At 36.9% G+C, this 20,960-nt stretch overlaps 1 protein-coding gene across 4 annotated transcripts in view; it reads left to right on the top strand.

Moving 5' to 3' along the window:
* The window catches only part of CDYL2 (chromodomain Y like 2), a 61,354-nt gene extending 55,821 nt beyond the window's left edge, over positions 1-5,533 (top strand). For all 4 annotated transcript variants that reach the window (XM_030025564.2, XM_041126386.1, XM_041126387.1 and 1 more), the window contains exon 7: positions 968-5,533. In XM_030025564.2, the coding sequence (XP_029881424.1) occupies positions 968-1,126 (159 nt within the window). In that variant the 3' untranslated portion in view covers positions 1,127-5,533. The remainder of the gene's footprint in view (positions 1-967) is intronic.
* Positions 5,534-20,960: the final 15,427 nt, after the last annotated feature.

Here is a 20,960-nt window from a genome sequence, read left to right as displayed (position 1 = left end):
CTTAACATGTAGGTGTTGACAAAGCTGAGTGGAGAGGATGCGTCTCCCTTACCATAGACACCGTATTAGTTTACATTAAATCTTCTGCTCTCAAAAAAAAAAGTGATGTATGAATTATTAATGGTTTTGTTTGACTAGTTGGGTTCCTTGTGAGATACATACTGGTGTTATATATTTCAAAAAGGATACAATCTCAATGCGTTTAAAAATGGGTCTGGGAAAAATGAGCTGAACTATGGGAGCAACAATGGACCTGCTGTTCATGCCTTTAAGAACTTGCAGCAATTACTAAGGGCTTGAGATTGGGCTTTCTGTTGCAAAAACCTTAGGTGATTTGTTATGACTACTTGTATATGCTAAGCAAATGCAACTCCAGAACACAGTCAGAGGGTGCCTGTTTTGCTTAATACACTTCTTTTATAAAATATTTCACTTTTATAAAAATGCACGTAAATAAACTTAAAAAGGTATTTGCAGTAAAGGCCCTTTCCTATTAATTTCTGTTTTGATAAGGAAATGATGCATGAGGGAAAATTGTTAAAGATGATGGACACCCACGTTTAGGTTTCCAACCTCTATAACCTTAAAGACTACCTTCCAGAAAACAGGTAGCCAATATATCATGCCTCAGACATTTTCATTTCAAGGGATCACATTTTTAACAGGAGGGAGTTCAGCTCCTTCTAGTGCTTCATGGCAGACCTTCAATAAACTAAGGTACTTCAGAATCCCTCATTCCTTTTAAAAATGTTGGCACTAATGCATAAACCTCAGAAGTCCTTAATTCTTGAAGATGCTGACTATCAGCAAGTGGAGTTATGGCTGTAAATCAAATCTAATTTCTGTGCCCAAAGGAGTTATTTAGATTGTAAAACAGAGTCAGTAGTGTAAAAATGCTGTTCACGCCATTATCCATAATAATTTCTTCAGATTCAAAATGAAATACTGAGTGATATTTTGGCTTTAGGTATTGGAAGAGTCAAAATGTCTCGTGCGGAGCTTCCTGAAATCCGGACTTGAAGATGTGAATGAGAAAGAGTGTCAGATGTTAAAACAGCTGTGGAGTTCTTCCAAAGGACTGGATTCATTATTCAGCTACTTACAAGACAAAATTTATGAAGTCTGATGTCTTGGCCTAACTTAAAGAGAAAATGCTCCACTTGCAGAGTCAAACATTACCTGTGTTTGAAAAGCAGAGGCAATGCATCAATGAGGAATTTGTGACAGTGTATCCTAATACATATGGTTGTGTCGATTTCCTTGTGAGCTACACAGCTGCTTGTAGCTGGTTTGATTTTGTGTAACCGAGACGTAGGCAGGCTTGTTCAGTGCACATAATCTCTACAGAGGGCTGCATCTTTCACATTGCTCATCCAGATAAAAGTATACATTCCATGTGCTGAGAAGCACCACCGAGGCCCAATAAGGCACACCATCTGTAATGATTTATTTTGTCTGTCCTTCTTAACTTATTCTTGCTGTTGCAACACATCTGGGCTGACGCAGAGGGCTCAATCTAAAAACTGGGTCAGCACAATATTTTGTAGACCCAAACACCATACTTTAGAAATATTTTAATTATTTTTTTTCTAACAGTGTAATGGAAAAATCTGATAATTTATATGTATAATATGTAAAGTTAGTTTTACAAAAACTACTAGGATTTTTTTGTTGAATTTATTTAACTTATTTATTTTGTGTTCATATTCAGCTGTTTATTGATCACAGATCTTATTTTCATATTTCCCTTGACTGAATTAATGGCATCACATAAGAATGCAAACACATTTTCAGCAGCAAATTGTGTAGAAAAATAAAGAATATATAGAAAACACACAGAATGCTATGGGCAGTAAAAGAAACAGCCACGTGCATGCTCCTCTATGTGTAAAATTGTATTAAAAAATGTATGAAATAGATTCATTTGCCAGGGTTAAGGGGAGAAAAGTGGATTCTGAAACAGTGAGCCCCCCTTAAGTCTCTCTTCACTTTCTGCCTTCTTGAGGAGCACTGAAGGGCTTGCCAACAAGATGCTTTGTTTAAGTTTACTATATTCCTGTTAGCCAGATATCAGTAACAGGGTGAGTGATGCCGTTATGTGGCATCACACTGTTTTTCAGGTTTAAACATCCCGTTTTGGTCTGAAGTCTAAAAGCAAATCCTTATGAGCCTTAGTCTAGTTGCCTGATTCCTCAGGTGTGAGATAATTTCTGCTCTGGAGGCCTTTGGGTGTGGGCCAACAGTTTATACAAGGTGCTAGGTATTGAATTAAGTGGAGGGAGAGGTTTTGTTTTGCTTCTCCCAGCTCTCCACATCTGGCCACCCCACCATCTGTTACAAGAACTTATGGCTGTCCATAAAAGCAGTCCACAATGAACAACAAAAATCCAATCTGCTATTTTAGAATGTGATCCTAGTACTTTTCAGTGACACTGACTGACTTCTGAACACTGGATCTCTCTCAGTTCTTTCTTGCTAGTAAGGCAATTAATATGGGAATAACACAAGCATGCTCTGTGACTTCACCTGCCATTTTAGTAAGCCCAAATGAAAACCTCTTGAAGCAGAAGCTTTGCACATTTGTTTGCTTTGTAATTTGTGCACTTGCTCTCCCATCCTTGAGCTCAGTGATTTGTTTATGGTTTAAACCTCTGCAAATGAGGCTGCTAGGTTTTCTCCCTCCCCGTATTTCCATGAAGAGTTTCAACAAAGCCTTTGTAAAGTTAACGAACAGGTGATGATAGTAAACAGTAGCCTTCAACACATTAATATAACTTTTTTTTTCCCCACAAATAATTAGAAGCGCTGTTACTATGGCCTAATTGTATCACTGAATTTTAAGGAAATCATTACCCTAAAGGCAGAAGTTCTTATGGAAATTCTTCATTAGAAAGAGAAAAATCTGGCTTCTAATTAGCCTCTTTTAAATGTTTTCCAAAAAACTTGCCAAAACAAGTAACTTACTTATTTTTAAATGGCTGAAACAGAACTCTTTCAATAACTATTTGAAGTGATAGATGCACCACTTGTTTTATACTAATACTTGCTTATTTCCACAACCTGCCAGCAATGCCAGAGAGTGCATGTGCAAAGACTTGGTTGGATCAAGGCCACAAGACCCCCTACTATGCCAGTGTGCGCACGTGAGTCACCTGTACAGCAGTCCCATTAAAATGAGAGGGATTACTCAAGTGAAAACCACTCGCATACGTGTTTGCACAATCAGGCCTCCAGCATATGACTTCAGAAAAAAAAAAAAAGAAAAAAAAAAAGCAATGGAAAGTACCATGATTCCTCAATTTCCTTTATTTCCTTTATTCCCGTCCAGAGAGCCATAACTCCTAGTCATGTGTTAATAAGATATTAGGAAGTTTATTTCAATACTATGCTTGGGTTTTGTAGATAAATATAGAAAAATTGCTCAGCAATGTGAAGGTATGCTTTCCATATGAGATTTTCAAAGAGAGAAGAATCATAAGTTGTTAGACCTTTAAACTGCATCATTTCATCTGAATTTTCAGATATCTGTATCTTAGCATTTTTTATGACAAAGGAATGGTTGAAATACATTTTCTATAATTATTTTTCCATTAAAGCAAGCGCTAACCATAGTTAACATTTTTAATTATTCATAGCTATACAGTTACAATCTAGTTTTCAATGGAACCTATTTTCCCTTCAAAAAAAGAGTAATAACAACGTCAAAAGCTTCTTTTCCAGTATTTGGATCAGATCAGAATCAATTTTCTCTTGTGTTTCTGTCCTTACGAGGTATTCAGATATCTAGATGTACTGTACATATTAGTCTGGGTACCTTTACTAATATTCACAGTATTTAAGACTATAAATGCAATTTGTTGTTAAGTATGTTATTTTATTCTTGTGTAAATTGTTTTGTACAATCTTTAAAAACCTACAGTTTTGCATTTGTAGATATTAAAGGTAAGCAATTTATTTTGTGTTGTCCTGCATGTATATTTTTGCTGTAGATAAGTGTTGCTTAGTTTACTATTTCAGTACATTTCTGTTTAAATGAATAAGCTTACAAACTTTAATACAGTATATATTTTCAGAATATAAACTTTTATATTTCTGTGGTAGGTTAGGGTATGCGTTTTAGGCAATCTTTTTCACTACTATTAACTGTTCTTTTAATCTATAATATAATGGTTTTGTGCCAATAGTTTTTCATTAGAATAAAATGCTCTTTTAATGTTAGGGATAAACAGACAATTTTGGTTGGGGTTTGTTTTATTTTGGTTTTTTTATTATTATTATTTTGCCAGCCTTTACAGTTTTAAATGTAATTTATAAATGTATTGCATTTGTGAATAAGCCTTACCATTAGGTACAAGAAATCTTTAAAGCTACATAATTGCTTATGTAGTACTAAGGACTTCCCCAAATAATTGCTGTAAGAAAGTTAGCAAATCAGAGTACAGGGCCTTAAGTTTTTCTTGTGAAAAGGATAATACGGGTTGTTTCTTCTGAACAACATAGGTAGACTTGTCAGCATGGGCTTTGTTATATATAAACTGTGCATTTGTACTCCCAACCACAGTAGTTTAATCTCAGGCTTTTTGTGGCTGGGTCTATAAAAGTCAAATCTGGCTAAAGCCAGTGCTCTTTAGGAGACACTAAAGAAGTTTACATAAGAGACTTATAGACAATCTTAATCATAGTACATTTGGGTACTCGGTATCCTAGATGTGTTATCTGTGTCTGCCCAATTAACCGTATGTTTTAAGCCATATTAAATCTCTTTACTGCTACTTTAAATACTACACTGAAAGTCATTCACTAGCTTGCTTACTCACAGACAGGATTTGAATTTTTAGTGAATAAAAATATTATGCCTTCCATAAAAACAAAGGACCAAAGAATTGCATTATTCTAACAAAGCATTAGTTCCTTCGCCAGTGAACTAGTTTGACATTTGTGCTGAAGATCAGATAGTCTCTTTCTGCTACAAACACTGCATTCTCATCCATGTCAAGTGTAAGGGGAAAAGATGTATCCACTGACCTATTGGGAAAGGAGTGACGTTCAGCTAGGATGGCATGTCTATTGGTAAGGCTTATTACCAAACCTCTGAGATGAAGCAAAGAACCAAAAATTCACAAATTATGTCAATGTAAATTTATTTTCAGAACTTGCACAAATAATTAATTGTAGAACTTTGCAAATTAGGCCCTTAAGTTATTTTGTCAGAACGCCATGGAACAGACTAAAACAGTTTCTAATATTTGTAATGATGAGTACATATTATAATATTATAAGGGTACAGGCACCCCTATATCACAGTGTTGTAAATATTTTCTGAAACTGGTACAGTACTGAGGGACTTGTATCTTCTGATATATCAAATATTGACTGTCTAGATCAAATTGTACACAATTTATTTGTTGATGGTCCTGTAACTAGTGTATGGACACATTTCTGGGTGCCTTAGAAGTTGTATTTTTCATGTGTGTTAATATGCAGTATTTATACATTGTGAGAAGCTGCTTTGAATAAAAACATTGAAACTTCATTTCAATGCAGTGATTTTCAGTTTTACATAGGCAGAATGAAAGTGATGATAAGTAGTAGCCACAGAGTATTATATATGATAAAGCTATTCATGGACTCCTGCCCTTTAAAAGAAAGCAGGCATGCAGCAGGCTTTTTAAGAAGAGAAATTAAACTTAAAACTTTTTTTTTTCCAAATGGCAAAAAAACAGGGCACTAAAGACACTGCAATAAGAACTCTCTGAAATCATTCATCATGATCCATTTCATTTTTCATTTCATGATCAAATCCAAGAAAACTGCCGAGAGCTGTCTTATAAATACACTTCTAGGACACCTTCTCCACCATTATCACTTCCACTATTTGGTATGTGCACGTCACCTAAAGCATATCTGCCCAGAACCAACTACTGCATGCTGTATTTCAGCTCCATATGAGGGCATTTGATTTTGAAGTGGTATTTGCCAGGGAGGCCAAGATTCAGCCCAGAACCCCCTTGGTGCAGTGTGAAGCTGGATCACCCTGTGGTCCTCCTACATGGTTATAGACAGCAATCCTTCCATGAGGTCTCTTGTATACAAGGTGATCATTTGGCTGTAGCATCCATGAATGCTGTTTCCAATCACATATCTCCCATGATTAGAAGAGTAACTGTAAATTACCTCTGCCTGGGGCAGAAAAGGAAGGCTATTTTTACAGCCAGGGTTACCCAAACCACCTATACAACAAGGTCTGAAAAAAAAAGACCTAGACTTGATTCAAAGGACAGCAATTATGTTCTAGCAATTATGTTGGTTAGCTTTAAACTGACAGACACTGTTAGTAAAATCTGTGGTCAGCTATTTAGAGCAGAGGATTGAGCAATTTAGTCTTGCTTCACCATCAACAAATCCAATTATTTATTACAGTGACTCTTGTCAGGAATGAACTTATCGTAGCTTGCACTGGACTGTAAACAATATGCACATGATGAACAGAGTGTGATACCTTTCTTCTCTAACAGTTGTATTGATAATTTTTGGTTTAACATAGATTGCCAACATGAAAATTTTATTTTAAATAACTTATTTTCAAAGGAAAGCAAAAATTCTTTAAAATTAAAAAATCCACCCAAATATTTTGTCAAGTCAGGGTTTTTTAAAGCATGATAAGTGTTAGTCCTTGTTGCTGTAAATTAATATACAAACAAACTACATGGAAGAGGAACCCATTAAGTAGATATGAAGAAGGTCTACAAATTTAAGCAGACAAAAGACAGGTCTATGAATTGCATGTATAAAAGAGCTGGTACTAATCCCACTTAAGATATAAAAAGTACTCGAACAGGTCAAAGCCCTACATAAACTAAGATATGCCATTTCTCATTTTGAGTTTTGAATAATAGAACCAATATTGCATATGGAAAGAACAAGGAGAGGTTCTGAAACAAATGAACAGCAAACGAAAGCATGCGAGAAAACCAGAAGGACACCATTTTAAAGATTGTGGGAGTTCAAAGCAAATGAAGTCTCAGAAGTCAGGACTAGGGGTCGGCTTGGTTGAGAAGGAAAAAGTCAAAGGGTGAAATTCTGGGCCTATTAACTGCAGGAATTCACCTCTCCTTGGTGCCTTATTTTTCATGAAACCCTCTCAGAAGATTATAAAATTTAATAAAACATAACGCATCTGTTCATGACTCTGATGTCTGACATCCTCAAAACCAATCTACAGTCATAGCATGGAGAGAGTTTCAAATTACTAAGCAAGCCAGACTAACAGCCCGCTCTAGAATTCAAACCATTTGAATTGTGCTAGCACCACTTTGCTTTAATTTATACTCTTTCCTTGGTTTTACAAAATTTGCTCATTACGGATGTATAATAAAAATAGAACTGTTAAAATCTTTGTTGAATTCCAATTATTAAGTCCATCTGGCTTGACACAATAACTTTCACCTGGAACTGTCAAAAGTACTATGGGAGAAAGAAGGAAATTTTCATTCTGGGAAAAGGAAACAGTTTATCATTTAGAAGCTTCAAAAATCCTAAGCTAAACTGTATCACCTTTCCTTTATCACTTCCTGGCACTGGTGTCACTTGAACAAATTCAGTGGATCGAAGTCAAAACCTACCAACATCAATAGAGATCCTCCTACTGACTTCAGTTGCTTCTAGATCAGTCCCAGGGGTTGACAGATACCACAGCAAACTCCTTCACCGTAATAATACAGGAAATATCTTGTAGCCATCTTCTTCAAAAAAATAAATGTGGCACTGATCAGAAATATAAAATTAGGAGGGATGCAGGGTTCCCTATCCTTAGTTCAAAATTTAACAGCAGTGTCTAAGAAATTTTGAATAAAATTCAACATTTTCTATTTTATCACTGACTCTTGTTAGTAGAAAGACATGCTCTGCTGTGTTTTAACCTTCCTCAACTCTTCAAGTCACATTTATCAACTTGGATTCTGGATGACTATGTAACATCTGTGGAATTTATTTTATACATTGGTCATAGACAGAAATATGTTGGTGAGCAACTATAAAGAGAAAAGTAAAAATGCTCTTTGCAACTAAGAGTCACGTTTGAAACAGGGGCTATTGAACTGCCACTGCCTCCTACGATGTTAGATAAAAAGCTGCATCTAACATGAGAGTTTCTATAATGAAAAATGATTTAAAAACTAAGTGGCAATCTTGACTTGTTAGGATTAAGTTAATTACTATCATCTAGAAGTAAGTTATTCACAGTCATCCAGAAATATGTTTCTGATGTGTCTGTAAATCAGTGCTACAATTTCTGTTACTCCAAAAAGATCAGCAATTTCATACTGCTGTCCTTCCAGCCTTCTGGTTAGTTATTACATATGCTGCCTACCATGCTCTCGGGTATTCACTCTCTACAACAGGTTCATTAAATGGATAAAGGCATTCACAGGAAAACTCTTCCCATGCCTAATTATTCAAGATCTGCATTATCTTCACCTCTCTCTTGTTTGTTTTGTATGCAGCTGCAGCAAGTTGTTTGTCAGGGACTCAGACTCCAGCAAACAATTCCCTCCAAGTCCACTTTTTGCCCATTAGGCTCATAATGAGCAACAACTCAAAACTCCTGCCAGCTGAGCTGCCAAGGGATTCCCTGCTGTTTCAAGGGTAAAGGTCAGATGAGCACGGCTTTGCTGATCGGCAGCAGCATGCCCACTGATTGGAGTGCAGGGTTTGGAGTCGACAATTGCTCGACCCTGATCCTCCCTTTATTTCTGAAAGCAAGCCTTAATAATATCAGTGGTCCAGCCCTCTGTGGGTTTTCCTGCCATAATGACCTTTCACTGCTCCTTTGCACAGGGCTGCTCCCTGGAATGACATCTGAAGCAACGTTAACTATACAGCAACCTGCAAATTTCTTATGGCAGTGACCAGGTCCATCAGAAAAAAAGCAACTGACAAGGTGATCATAATACCTACACCATCCCCAGCACCACGCTGCGCCTAGGTTAATCAGACCAGAAAAACAGGACATTATATTTTTCATGCATTTACATGTAACAGGATAAAACAGATGGACTTATTTTCCTGGATGTGATTATTATTTTCCTAATTATTATTTTCCTAATGAGATGCCAGTTGGAAAGAAATATCCCAAAACACACTAGACCTGGTAGGATTCACCTTCCATACGTGGCTGTAACTAGTTGGAACACAAAGACCCTGTCCCTCTCTAAATGATGTTTCTTAAATAAATCCACTGTCTCTAAAAATCTATTGAAAGATTAAACTGAGCTTTAAAGAAGTAGGCTGCAATATAGCTGATTTGACAGGCTAAAACTTTTCCCAACTGTTTCAAGTATGAGAAAATCCAACAGCACTCCATTTGCGATTCAAGCACTTGGTAAACATACTCCACAACTGTACCATGGCTGTGTGCCAACAAAATGGTGAGTCAGCAGGCAGGGTAGGGAATCAAGTGTCAAGAATGCATTTAACCCTCACTCCAGAGAACACTTTTCGTATGAACAGAATGAAAACGCTCCATAAAAACAAAAAATTACTGGCATTTTTTCTCCATTAGTACAGGCAACCATCTCAATTTTCCTCCAACTTACAGAAGCTCTCAAATTTTAAATTAGGACAAACGCTTAAGAAAATAGCAGTCAGCAAACTGATGAGAAAGAGGCTCATAAACACATATCAGTCCAGTCCTATCGTCCTTACTCTGACAAAAATCCCACTGATAATCCTGGCAAGGCTGAGTGCAGAAGGGTTTCATGAGAGCATAAGAATCGATAATACTAAGTACTTGCACAGATATAAAAAGGAGTACATTTTCCTAATGAAAATACAGTTCAAATGATCTGTCATATTCCCAAAGGAGTATCTGTGCATGCTACTTTGCTTCACAGTGTTCTTGTGGAGTGTTTGATGAAATCATGAGATTTCCTAAATCATTTTTAAATTAATCCCTCTTCAGAAATTCCCCACTGAAGCATCACTTTGCATGACCACCCTAGATATACTATTCAGGATAGCAAAAAAGGATTAAAAGATTGAAGGTTAAAAAAAGATTTGAAAGAGGACCCAATCTTCCACCTGAAAATTTGAACACTCATTTACAAGGTTGTTAAACACTGCCAAACCAGAATGGCAGCATTTTATACCTACTTTCTTACTCACTCTTCACAGGTGTAAATAACCACATTGGACACCTGTGGAGGAGGGGAAAGGGGGAAAAAAAAAAAAAAAACCACAACCCTCTAGTTATTACCTTCACAGTGTTAGTTAAGGGTAATTATAGACCAGCTGTGAACTTATAGCTTACCCCTATTAATGAACAGATAGAGCTTCCAGTTAAAGGCTGAGAACAGCTAGCTCTGCCATACCTCACGCTGCTCAATCCTACAAACGCCTACACAAATGAGTAATTTTTTTCACACATCTTGCCCCACTGAACTCCAGAGCCATCTTCTACAGGAACTCAACTCACAGCCAGTAATGTCCATTTAATGTTGTTGTTTGTCCTGCCCTGGATTAAGTCTGGGTTGTGAAACAACAGAGATAAGAATTAGTTTGTACAGACATCTAATGTATGACCAGGGTGGAAATACTCATAGTTAGTTTCCCTGCACAGATCTATGAAAGAATTTTTCTCCCATCTAACAGTCCTTGTAAAGCCTAAGCCCAAAGTTTAGACAAAACCATCACTTACGGCATAAGAGACAAGCCCTGCCGAACCCTGCTAAACCCTGCTGGAGTGGTTGGAAAGACTTTTACCCCAGCCTTCAGCTCTGTCCTCCTGCCAGATGTTAGCAACTGTAGCAGGGGCTGCAGGTTAGACAGCTGCATCTGCACCAAAGAAGGTAAATTTGAGCTATGAACTCAAATGGCTGACAAAAATCTAGGACGCTTGAAAGATGGCAACCTCCCACAAAGGAACACAGCAGCAGGAAGGAGGTTATTTCTTCAAACACCACATTCCCCTCCACCATGATCTTATGGACTGGAAATACAGAAGTATGACCGAAGAGTAACTTTGATGAGAAACCGATGTCACTCACTGTGAATGGTTCTGTCATGGCTCGCACTTGGCTTACACAAGTGTGAGAACAGAATCAAGTTCTGCAGAACTTCAGTTCTGAAAGCAAATTCCCCATGTATGCTGCTAAATTTCTCCATCTGAAATTCATAAAGAAAGACGAATGTAAAAGATTGTCAGCTTGCAGTATTAAGCTTGCAGTTTATGGAAGGAAATCATGACACATCTTTCCTGTATGCAGAAAGCTCTAAGTAATCTTCCATCATTATCCCAGTACTAATTCCCAGAAATCCTGCAGAGCTCCAGAACTCTCTAGAGCACTATTTCATATACCCAGCACTCCTCCATCAAAAACTGTCTAAAAAAAAAAATCCAGTTACAAATAGAAAATTATTTGCCCATTTTTGCACTCCCATACCCAAACACTTTTTGGTCTTCTGTGTGTACATACCCAGGAAATGCTAACATCTACAGGTTATACCAGTTTACACTTCTTGCAACATTCTGAACAAATCAGGAGAGTAAGAGACCAAATGAAATGACACATGCAGTGGCACAAGACTAACACAATTGTTGATTTAGCAGCAGAAGAATCTGAATGCTTTACAGCTTGGTGGCTTGTTGTATGAAGGCTCTTCACCCAGATAAGAATGTGAATTATTGTTGAGAATTTTTTTTTATATAGTCTCTGCAATTTTTATGCAGAAAGCATAAGCAGAAAGTGTTTTAAATCATTTCAGATACTCAGCACTAAATAAGTGGCTCACTTTCAAGAAACAACCAAGAAAAAACATTTCACAGCATGTCATATATTCCTTCAAATGGGAGTTACATTTCATCAGGATGGATGCTTAAGTGGAGTAAGTCTCAGTATGAGGACTGTTTTCAGCAATAGTTGTTAATTAAGTAGTAAAGTACTAATAAAATGTTTAGTCAGGTTGCATTTAAATAGCACTATTATGATATGCCATTACTAAAAAAGAGTGCAAAACCCATTCTGCAATAGACTGCATTCAGTTTTCATGCACTGTGCAAATCATTTAAAACCAGAAAGGATTCCAATGTCCACTGTGCAGTGGCCAGCATACAAGCAAGCTATGAAACTTATGCTCTAAGTCACAGAGGAGGGGCTTTTACTTAAAAGCACACTTTAAGTTCCTCTAACATGAGCTACAGAAGTTAAAAGAAAAAAATTTTGAAAAATAATTTGAAATATCCAAAGTACTAAAAAAGACCACTACAAGCACAAAGACATGCCACCATAAATGGACTGAAATTACATCATAAATGAAAAAATAAATATTCATATTCTTAACACATACAGGAATAAATAAACACACAGCAGCAGTGAGGCCAGCAGCTCTTCTGCAGTGTCATAATGAAAAACCACCACGAAAACAAGGAAGAGCCTGTCAGGAAGCACACAATACACACTGAACACACCATGGGTGACACAGCAGAAATCTGTCCCCAACAGTACACAGCAAAGGGTTAGGCATTCAATTCAAAACTGAACTTGGTTATCAAGAGGCACCAAAATGTTTTGCTGCAGCTGGGTACAGTGAGATAGGTATAATTCTGTGTGTGTAAGCAAAAAGTCCAGTAGGCAAAAGAAACTCAGCACAGCCAGGATGAATTTCAACCAAAAGAAAATTCAAATATTTAAAACTGAAAAATATGTCAACAAAGATGAAGGCACAGGGGAAGAAAGCATAAGGCTGAAGTTGAAATGCAGTCGCACAAAACTGCCATCATAGCAGAAATTAAATAAAATGTACTGGAGAGAAAAATGTGTATAACTCAGGTATAATTTATATCATTATCTTTAGAAGATAACAACCAATAACACCAAGTACAGAGAAATTTTGATTTTCTAACAGCTCCTCTTCCTGATTACAGTAGTTCTGTTGTAGTTCTGTATACTTGTGGTATAAATGCAGTAAGCAGCTGACGATCTAACATGTCCAAAGTTGCTTGCAGAATCTTTATATTATTATTCCTCAATAATAGCCATTGGTGTCTTTTAGTCTAATTAACGATAGGCTGCTGTGAACATAAGCCCCAGTTCCAGAAAAGGTACTGTTTGTTCTTAAATCAAATCTAAGTAACATTCGTATCATTACTGTGATGACAAATAGTTTATAAATATACATAATAATTTTGAAAACTTAATTTTATTTTTACTCTGTATTAAACTAAAGCTTGGCAGGCCCTTCCAGCCAAAATTATTTTATTATTTGCAAACTGACATGGTATATCTCTGCACCATTAAAACCCTCAGACTTCCTGAGGCCACAGTTCCACTTGTTTTTAAGGCAACCTGTGCAATGACTGTACTACACATCATGGCAGCAATGGGGCTCCTTCCAAGTCAAAGAAAACAGGGCATCTCTTCATGGGATTTTTTCAAAATTTGCATCAATGTAAATTAGGTACCAAATTTACATAGCTGCTTTTGAGAACCTGTCTTTTGTGTCTTTGCTGGCAAGCTTCCACTCAGTGTTTAGGCGAAGTCTTTGTTCACTTAGAATTGTGCCAATAATCCCTTTTAAAATACAAAAGTACCTGCTTTTGTGAGCACTGGCTGACTCCAGTATGTCCACTGAGGTAGAATTTTGAGCATGTGCTCAGTAACGTACCTTTCAGACAGTCATATTCTTAACACATGTGTAACCACCATATGTTTAAAAACATTTTCTTGAAAATAAGTCTTCATATCACCTTACAAAACAGAGGTGGGCTGAAATACTGGATTTGCGGAGGCTTGGATTATTTTTGCCTGTGTATTACTTGCATATGATCTACAAAAACACTAAATCACAGTTTTGTTTTTTTAATTAAAGCAGCTGACCACAGGTTATATGCATGAAAATAACTGTCTTTTTAATACAGGAGGAAGGCCTTGTTCATTTGACAAGAATGGTATATTTTTTAGAGATTCAAATCTTACCACTAGAAAAATAGGTCATCTTCAACTGATATAAAAAGAATTATAACCAACCAAGAACAAAAAGCCAAACCCACATGCTTGGGGTGAGGTTCTCACCCTGTAAGTCAATTAATGCTCTAAAATGTTCTCATTTCTATTCTGCAAGACCTCCCAATTTTCACTGTGTAAAACCTGTGCTTTGAACATTAAGGAAGATGACATTTATATTATGGGAGTATGATTTGCAGCGGGTTAATGTTCTACTTTGTGATCAGATTACCAAGAAAGAACCTTCCCTTGTCATAAAAGCCACTTTTTTCCTTTGGATTCAGAAAGCTGATTTCACCATGTAACTGAGTCATTAAGGAGACTGCTGAGCAGCAGCACCAGCCAAGAAATAAAGATTAGATTGCATCTGTTGCTGCTCAATTCTGCACCTTGCTTTTGCTCAAACCCATTTGTACTTAGTCACCACACTCTATTCAGGACTCCCCTTGTACAGTATACACAGGAGCTTGTTTTCCAGATGTTCTGTTGATCCACAAAGCGACGCTGCTGAAGCAGAACAGGAACCTGATTCCCACCCTCCTAGACAAGTGCCCTGACCAGTAAATCACAGCAATATGCTTGCTCTCTCTCACTGGCCTACTGAACATTTAACTGCTCTTTGCAAAGTCGAACAGTTTCAATGGGAGGCACTGAGAAATCCCTCCTTCACTTCTAAGTATCCTGTTCATCATTTGGGATATACTTTTGGATGTTGCAGGAGGTAGATTCAAATCCATGAAGTAGATGAGGGCATTACAACTACACCTCCCACGTTACATATTCTGGAAAAAAGCTATGATACTCGATAGAAGTAGAGAATATCTCTTCATTGGCCTTCTTATGTTTTTCTTGAGTTTCCCAGCTTGGTTATGGATCCTCTGCTCTAACCCACTTAGATACCTTGGCACCTAACTTACTGTGGATCACGTAAACCTTAAGATTCAGGCATTGCAATGCTGGCCAACATAAGATCTAAATTAACTATGTGTACATTTAGTCCACAGACTCAGTTCTTCAAGTTTTAAAGAAGGAAGCTTTGATTTGAGAGATTGTTGCAAGACAGGCCCCTAGAATCCAGAAGTTCATTTTCTGCAGAATTCTATGTTATGTTTTTAGGAGAATTATGTCTTCTTTTATTTCATGTGGCATTATATATCCACTGCTTAGCTACAAAGCAGGATGTTACATGTCATGCAGCAGTGTAAGTTAAATTCAAGGAACCTTCCCGGACTCATCAGTAAATAACAATAAGTTATGTAATTAAAACCAAAACAGTAGGAGCATTACAATAGTGCATTGTCACTACAAACTGACAAAAGGATTGTGATAATATGCATACACGCATTCAGAGATCAGACACAGTGCTCATATATATATAGTATAGCCAAGCAAAACGGAAAACTTCTCTCACTTAAGAATTCATAAAACTGAACATAGAGTGGGCAAATTCACTGGTTCCAATGCAGGAGCAAGGTGATCAGTAACACCCAAATCCTTTTCCTTTATCTTTTTCTTTCCCAGTCTTTGATGTTGGTATTACAATAAGGATGAGATCCCAAACCCAGATTTGGCTCAGTTGCCAAGATGCTGTGGTAACACAGACAAAGACATAGCTCCTGTCCCAGCAGGAGGAAAATTCGCCATCAGAAATGCAGAGTTATAAATACAGATACAATTAAATTTAATATTGACCTTGCTGTACTAAAATCAATGAGAGATTTTTCACCAACTTGAATGGAAATAGGATGAAGCCCAGAGATAGGAGATATGCCAGTTCTGCTCATCAGACTCTACCTAGCCTTTGCACAGTCTCATTTATTACAATCATCACATTAGAGGGAGGTCTTCAGGATCAATACAAAGCAGAAAGAGACACAGTAAGTTTGTATGAGATTTAAAAATAGTTTTTGAGGCTGGGGATCAAGAGACAATGAGACAAAAGACAAGTAGGAAGAGGCACAGGTTAGCAGCTGATACAAATCATTACAACTCCAAGAGAACTGTGAAACAACTTCACGAACACAGGGCTTAGAAACTAGCAGGGTAAGCACAAAAAATGAAGAAGTTGAAAACGGGGCTTTACTACAAGAAAAAAGCATGGCTGAATGCATTTTTTATAAAGGTAATTAGGGGAAATAAAATGTTTCTCAAAATTGAGACTTGGAATTACTCAATGCATCTATGGATTTGTTGTCAGCCTGAATAGTGAAAGGTATTAGATAAGAGAGCTTTTAGTGATTTGAAGGGAAGCAGGAACTAGCCTAAACATGAGGGATGGAGTAATGCACTGATTAATTTACATAGTATTTCGAAGTCCGTAAACAACAATTGTTAAAATAACCACAGAAATGTAAGGATACTGAGAATTGAGTGTTCTCAGAGTGCACAATGACATTAACAAGCAAACAAGCAGTTAGTGGGTATCACATGATTGATTTTCGAGTTCATTGTTATGAACAACATATGATTCAAAAAATATAGATACTTCCACCGTGACTGATAGCAAGACAAACGAATTAGGGACTGCAAGCCAAAGAGTCTATTTTATCTCCAGAGAAGGGTTGCTTAGTCATCTCTAGTCAACAGCCCCTTTTAAAAATACTGAAAGTCATTTTAAAACCCCAAGGAATGATGGAATTTAAATGATTTGTGAGGGTGGAAGACTGAGAGGTTTTCGTACATGACCAGTCATTTACCAGAAAAATATGAGATGCTCCGCTGCATTGTTTAATCATATTTACAAGAAGTTTATTTTTTCCCCAGATTAAACTCCAGCCAATACAGCTGAACTCAGACACATCACAGCAGATCATATTTGCTCTCCCTTCTTTGCAATATACGTTTGTTGCAATCTACTATTTACTTTTCTCATGGTCATATGTGCATTTCTAAATGAATCATTACATTCAAATCATTCAAATGAATCAGTTCGTACTTCAAATGAAGTTCAAATGAATTCAGATGAATCAGCCAGCTTATAGAGAGAAAACAAGTAGGTAGGTTAAGGTAGTAGGTTTCGGTATACAAAATCCAGGTTCAATTCTCTGCTGCAGCAAAACATGCAGTGACATATGAACTGCTTTTGGTCTCAACCTGCAAAGATATTTTGGTACTTTTCACTGAACTAGCCTAAACCAGATTGTATCAATGAAGCACCTCACTTCACCATCAGTTACCCCTCCCATCCAAATTATCACACTAAACTCCAAAATGGCTCAACTGATCAAGTCAAAAGTGAGACAATAAAAACATAAGCTTTTTTAAAAGCTCAGATACCAGAGGGGAATGGAGACATATTTTTGTTCTCTAAATGCGCACCACTCTATAGTTGTGTTAAGTGTCTTTTTCTGACATACTAAGGTTCCTCTGAAAAATAAACATCACCACACAGACTGACCATTCATCCACACAAGATAAACTCAAATTTCCAGCTGCACAGTTAAGTAAATGCAAAATAAAGTGACTAAGAAATTAGTCACTGAACAAGTACATTTGTAAATAAATAATACATATCACATGAATGGTGTCAATAAATCTCTCTTTGGAAATGGCATAACTCTATATGGACTGAGACCAGTGATAAAACATAGGCTAATTTCCACAGGTCAGGATTAGAGCCTTGGATATGCTACTGAGAACCTAGACATCTTAACTTGCACTGGACCAGACCCTCAGCAGATATCAGTCACGTAATCTCTACAGGAAATCTACCGAGGATATACAGAAAGAAAAATTAAAAAGAAGTCCCAAAAGTCCTTTACTGTAAAGTCAGATACTATTTGTGGATGGTGGGTGAACCTCAGCATTTAGCTCCAATATAAGGCAGATAGCTGCAAGGGAGTACATATTTCCATCTGGGCACAACTCCAATTTTATATTAATAAACTAGCTCTTTTTTTGTAAACAGAATCAATATCCTGTTTAAAAGTGATTCTCAGAAGAGCAGGAAATTAGAAAATATTAGTATTAAATTAATCAAACTTCTGTTCATGAAATATTGTTACTGTTAGTGGATAAATTTCTTTTTGTTTTTTCAATGTATATATGCATGTACATTGAAAACATTACCCCAAACATATGAACTATGTGCTCATTTGAGATATACAAAAGCTACATATCTTCTTCTTAATGGTGACTCCATGAACACTAAATGAGTCCAATTTCTACTTTCAGGGATTATGAATTTAAAATACGATACAATTTTTTAGGTTGAATCATACAGAGTAAGTTTACTTTTGCTCTTTGGTATTTCTCAACAATATTAGATGTCCCTCTAAAAGTAAGGAGAAAGAAAAAGCATACAGGCAAGCAGAGATTTCCTAAAACATTTTATTTTATTACTGGCATGCCAAGTCCCCATTTCCCTGTCCTTGTCAGGAAACTCCAGAGAATCAAATGACATCAGTTACGTCACTGAAGGCTTTCTAGACCTTGGCTTGCATTTTTACATAGCTAAGGAATTTCTAAGCTCTCTACAGTTTTAATTTTTGCAGAAGAGTAAAAACAGTTCCTAGTTTAGAAGAACTGTATCCAAGACAGAGAGAGACCTCCCTGGGGAAAGAACAAGGAAAGCAGGAACAAGGAGGGAGGCCACAAGAGTGAAAGGGGGTGAAGTTTTGGGGAACAAAATGTCCAAAGAGATCAGTAATGTTGTTTGGCTTGTGACCCTGATGAATATTAAAAACACTCAGAAATTATATGGTCTGAATGTAGATAAGAAGATTGGACTGAAGAGACAAAAAGAAAGATGTTGCAGTCTTTCTCATAATCTAAAATAATACAAAATCATCTTTTAAGATGAGAAAAAAATCTGCTGAAAATAAATTAGTTTGTAAAACAGGCTTACTGTGCAAGTCTAAAGTTAACTACAGCATTCATTACCAAACACGCTTTAAAATACATCACATCCAGGGAAGGTTACTTTTAGAAGAAATAACTTACTCCATCTAGACTGTCATTCTAAACCTCAAAACTTTACTTCTTGCTGCATCAAGCTACTTTAACTTTTCAACAGAAGAGATTCAGGTTTTTTGGTATGACCTATGAGGGAAGTTACATTTGAGAAGAACATACCTGAAAATCATCAATTGCATAAACCAAGCACTGAGTATCTCGAGAATTACTTGCAAGACTGAAGTGCCATTTTATTTACTGAGCCTTTTCCCTTTTGTGTTTGCACATTCATGAACAGTAACTTTTTATGAGGTCTAATGGAATCCCAGTGTGAGAGTTCACAGTGACGCCTTTGAAGCAATAGGCAAACATTTTTAACTGTGAGCGTGCTAGATTAGCTGTAAACTTCACATCTACTGCCCTGCAGCTGAGATCACTGCTAACGGTCCGTAACTGTGGATTCCACAAGCTGGTGAGTGGGAGAGAGATATGACAGTTAATTCAATTACTCATTCATCCCAACATACACTTGGTCTTTTATTACAACATACATAATTCACATGGGGGAAAGAAAGTAAAGCTATTAACAGCCTTCAGCATTTCTACGCTTCCAATAACATATTTCAACAACTTCAAATCATCCCTCTGCTCTCTGATACCTTTAAAAGGTTCAGGTGTTCATACCATCAAAACTGCATATATGTCTTCAAAACTGGGCACACAAATCTCCAAGTTTTAGTTTGCAGCTCCCAGCTTATACATGCAAGCAGAAATGTCCACAAATTGAAACATAAGGACTACAGATGCTCAACTGTTCTTGCACATTTTGCAAATGCACAAGTAAATGCAATTTGTTCCAGAAAAGGGAAACACAAACTACAGACTGTCTGTTGAATATACTCTAAACAAAACCACCGATCATGGACAAGGTTCTCTTCTATTGTACTCTACCTTTCATAAGTGTTTTAAAATAAACACTAAATAGTTCTTGCTTAATGCACCTTAAATATGCCTTTGGGATGCTCTGTGGACAACTGCGGAAAGTCACTAGTGCCACAATATACTCAATACCTTTGAAATATTAACTTCCATTAAAATATCATTATTTTCTATTGTTACATCTGTCAGCAATAATTGCCAAAGGACATTTGTATAGAAAAGTTCCCTCCTCTGTGTCACTGAGGAGGCTTTAATACAGCTCTTCCATCAATGCTATACAGTGGCCACAGATAGACTGTATTTTTTTCTACAGTCACAACCTACAGTAAAACTTCTCAATGGGTAGAGAACTTGATGTTAAATAATAAAATGATAGGATGCCTGGTTATTCTTAGGCACTGAAGAAAGTAGAGGGATATAAACAAAGTCAAATCTTAAACTAAACTGTCTTATTTTTTACACATACGCAGAGTCAACATGGTAGCATGTTTTATGTATGAGACTATATACAACAACATATAACCACACAGATTTGGCAGTGAAGACTGGATTTTTCACATCTTGAAACAAAAATCAAACTTGCCTTCTACACTCCAAGCTAAGAGCACCTTTGTTTAAGCAGTTAAATGTTCTTGTTCCAGGGCCAGCTGCTAGAACGAGGCATGATCTCACAGAGCAAGCCTGTCTATTAAAGAGGTTTTATCACAAAAAGTAGTAAGAGGTTACACACGGTTACTCTGGTTCCATTTAGGAACAGTACTCAGCCTGATTATTTGCTTTATACTTTAAGTCAACAAATCATTACACATGAATTCTAACAAAGCCTCTCTCACAAAAACATGCTTGGGTATTGCATGGCAGCGGCTCAGTAAGCTATAGCTATGCTACAGAAATCCTCCTGGCCTTGCAGCCCTACCAAGGTAAAGCCTAGCACGGCACCTCTGCTTTCAGTCGACAATGTCTTTGCCAGACTTTAAACATTCATGCCAGTAGTCTGTCTAGATGGAGGAGAACAGCACATAAATAAGGAAGAGAACTAAAACACATTTGGCAGGAGAAGACTTTGCAGGGGGAAGGGAAAGGAAAGAACTTGAGAGGTGCTACGCAAGGTGCCAGCAGAATCAGTATTTG

Source organism: Aquila chrysaetos, chromosome 9 (assembly GCF_900496995.4).
Source record: "Aquila chrysaetos chrysaetos chromosome 9, bAquChr1.4, whole genome shotgun sequence".
Lineage (NCBI taxonomy): Eukaryota > Metazoa > Chordata > Aves > Accipitriformes > Accipitridae > Aquila > Aquila chrysaetos.
The sequence above is the reverse complement of the archived record's forward strand: the minus strand, read 5'-3'. Positions and strand labels throughout refer to the sequence as shown.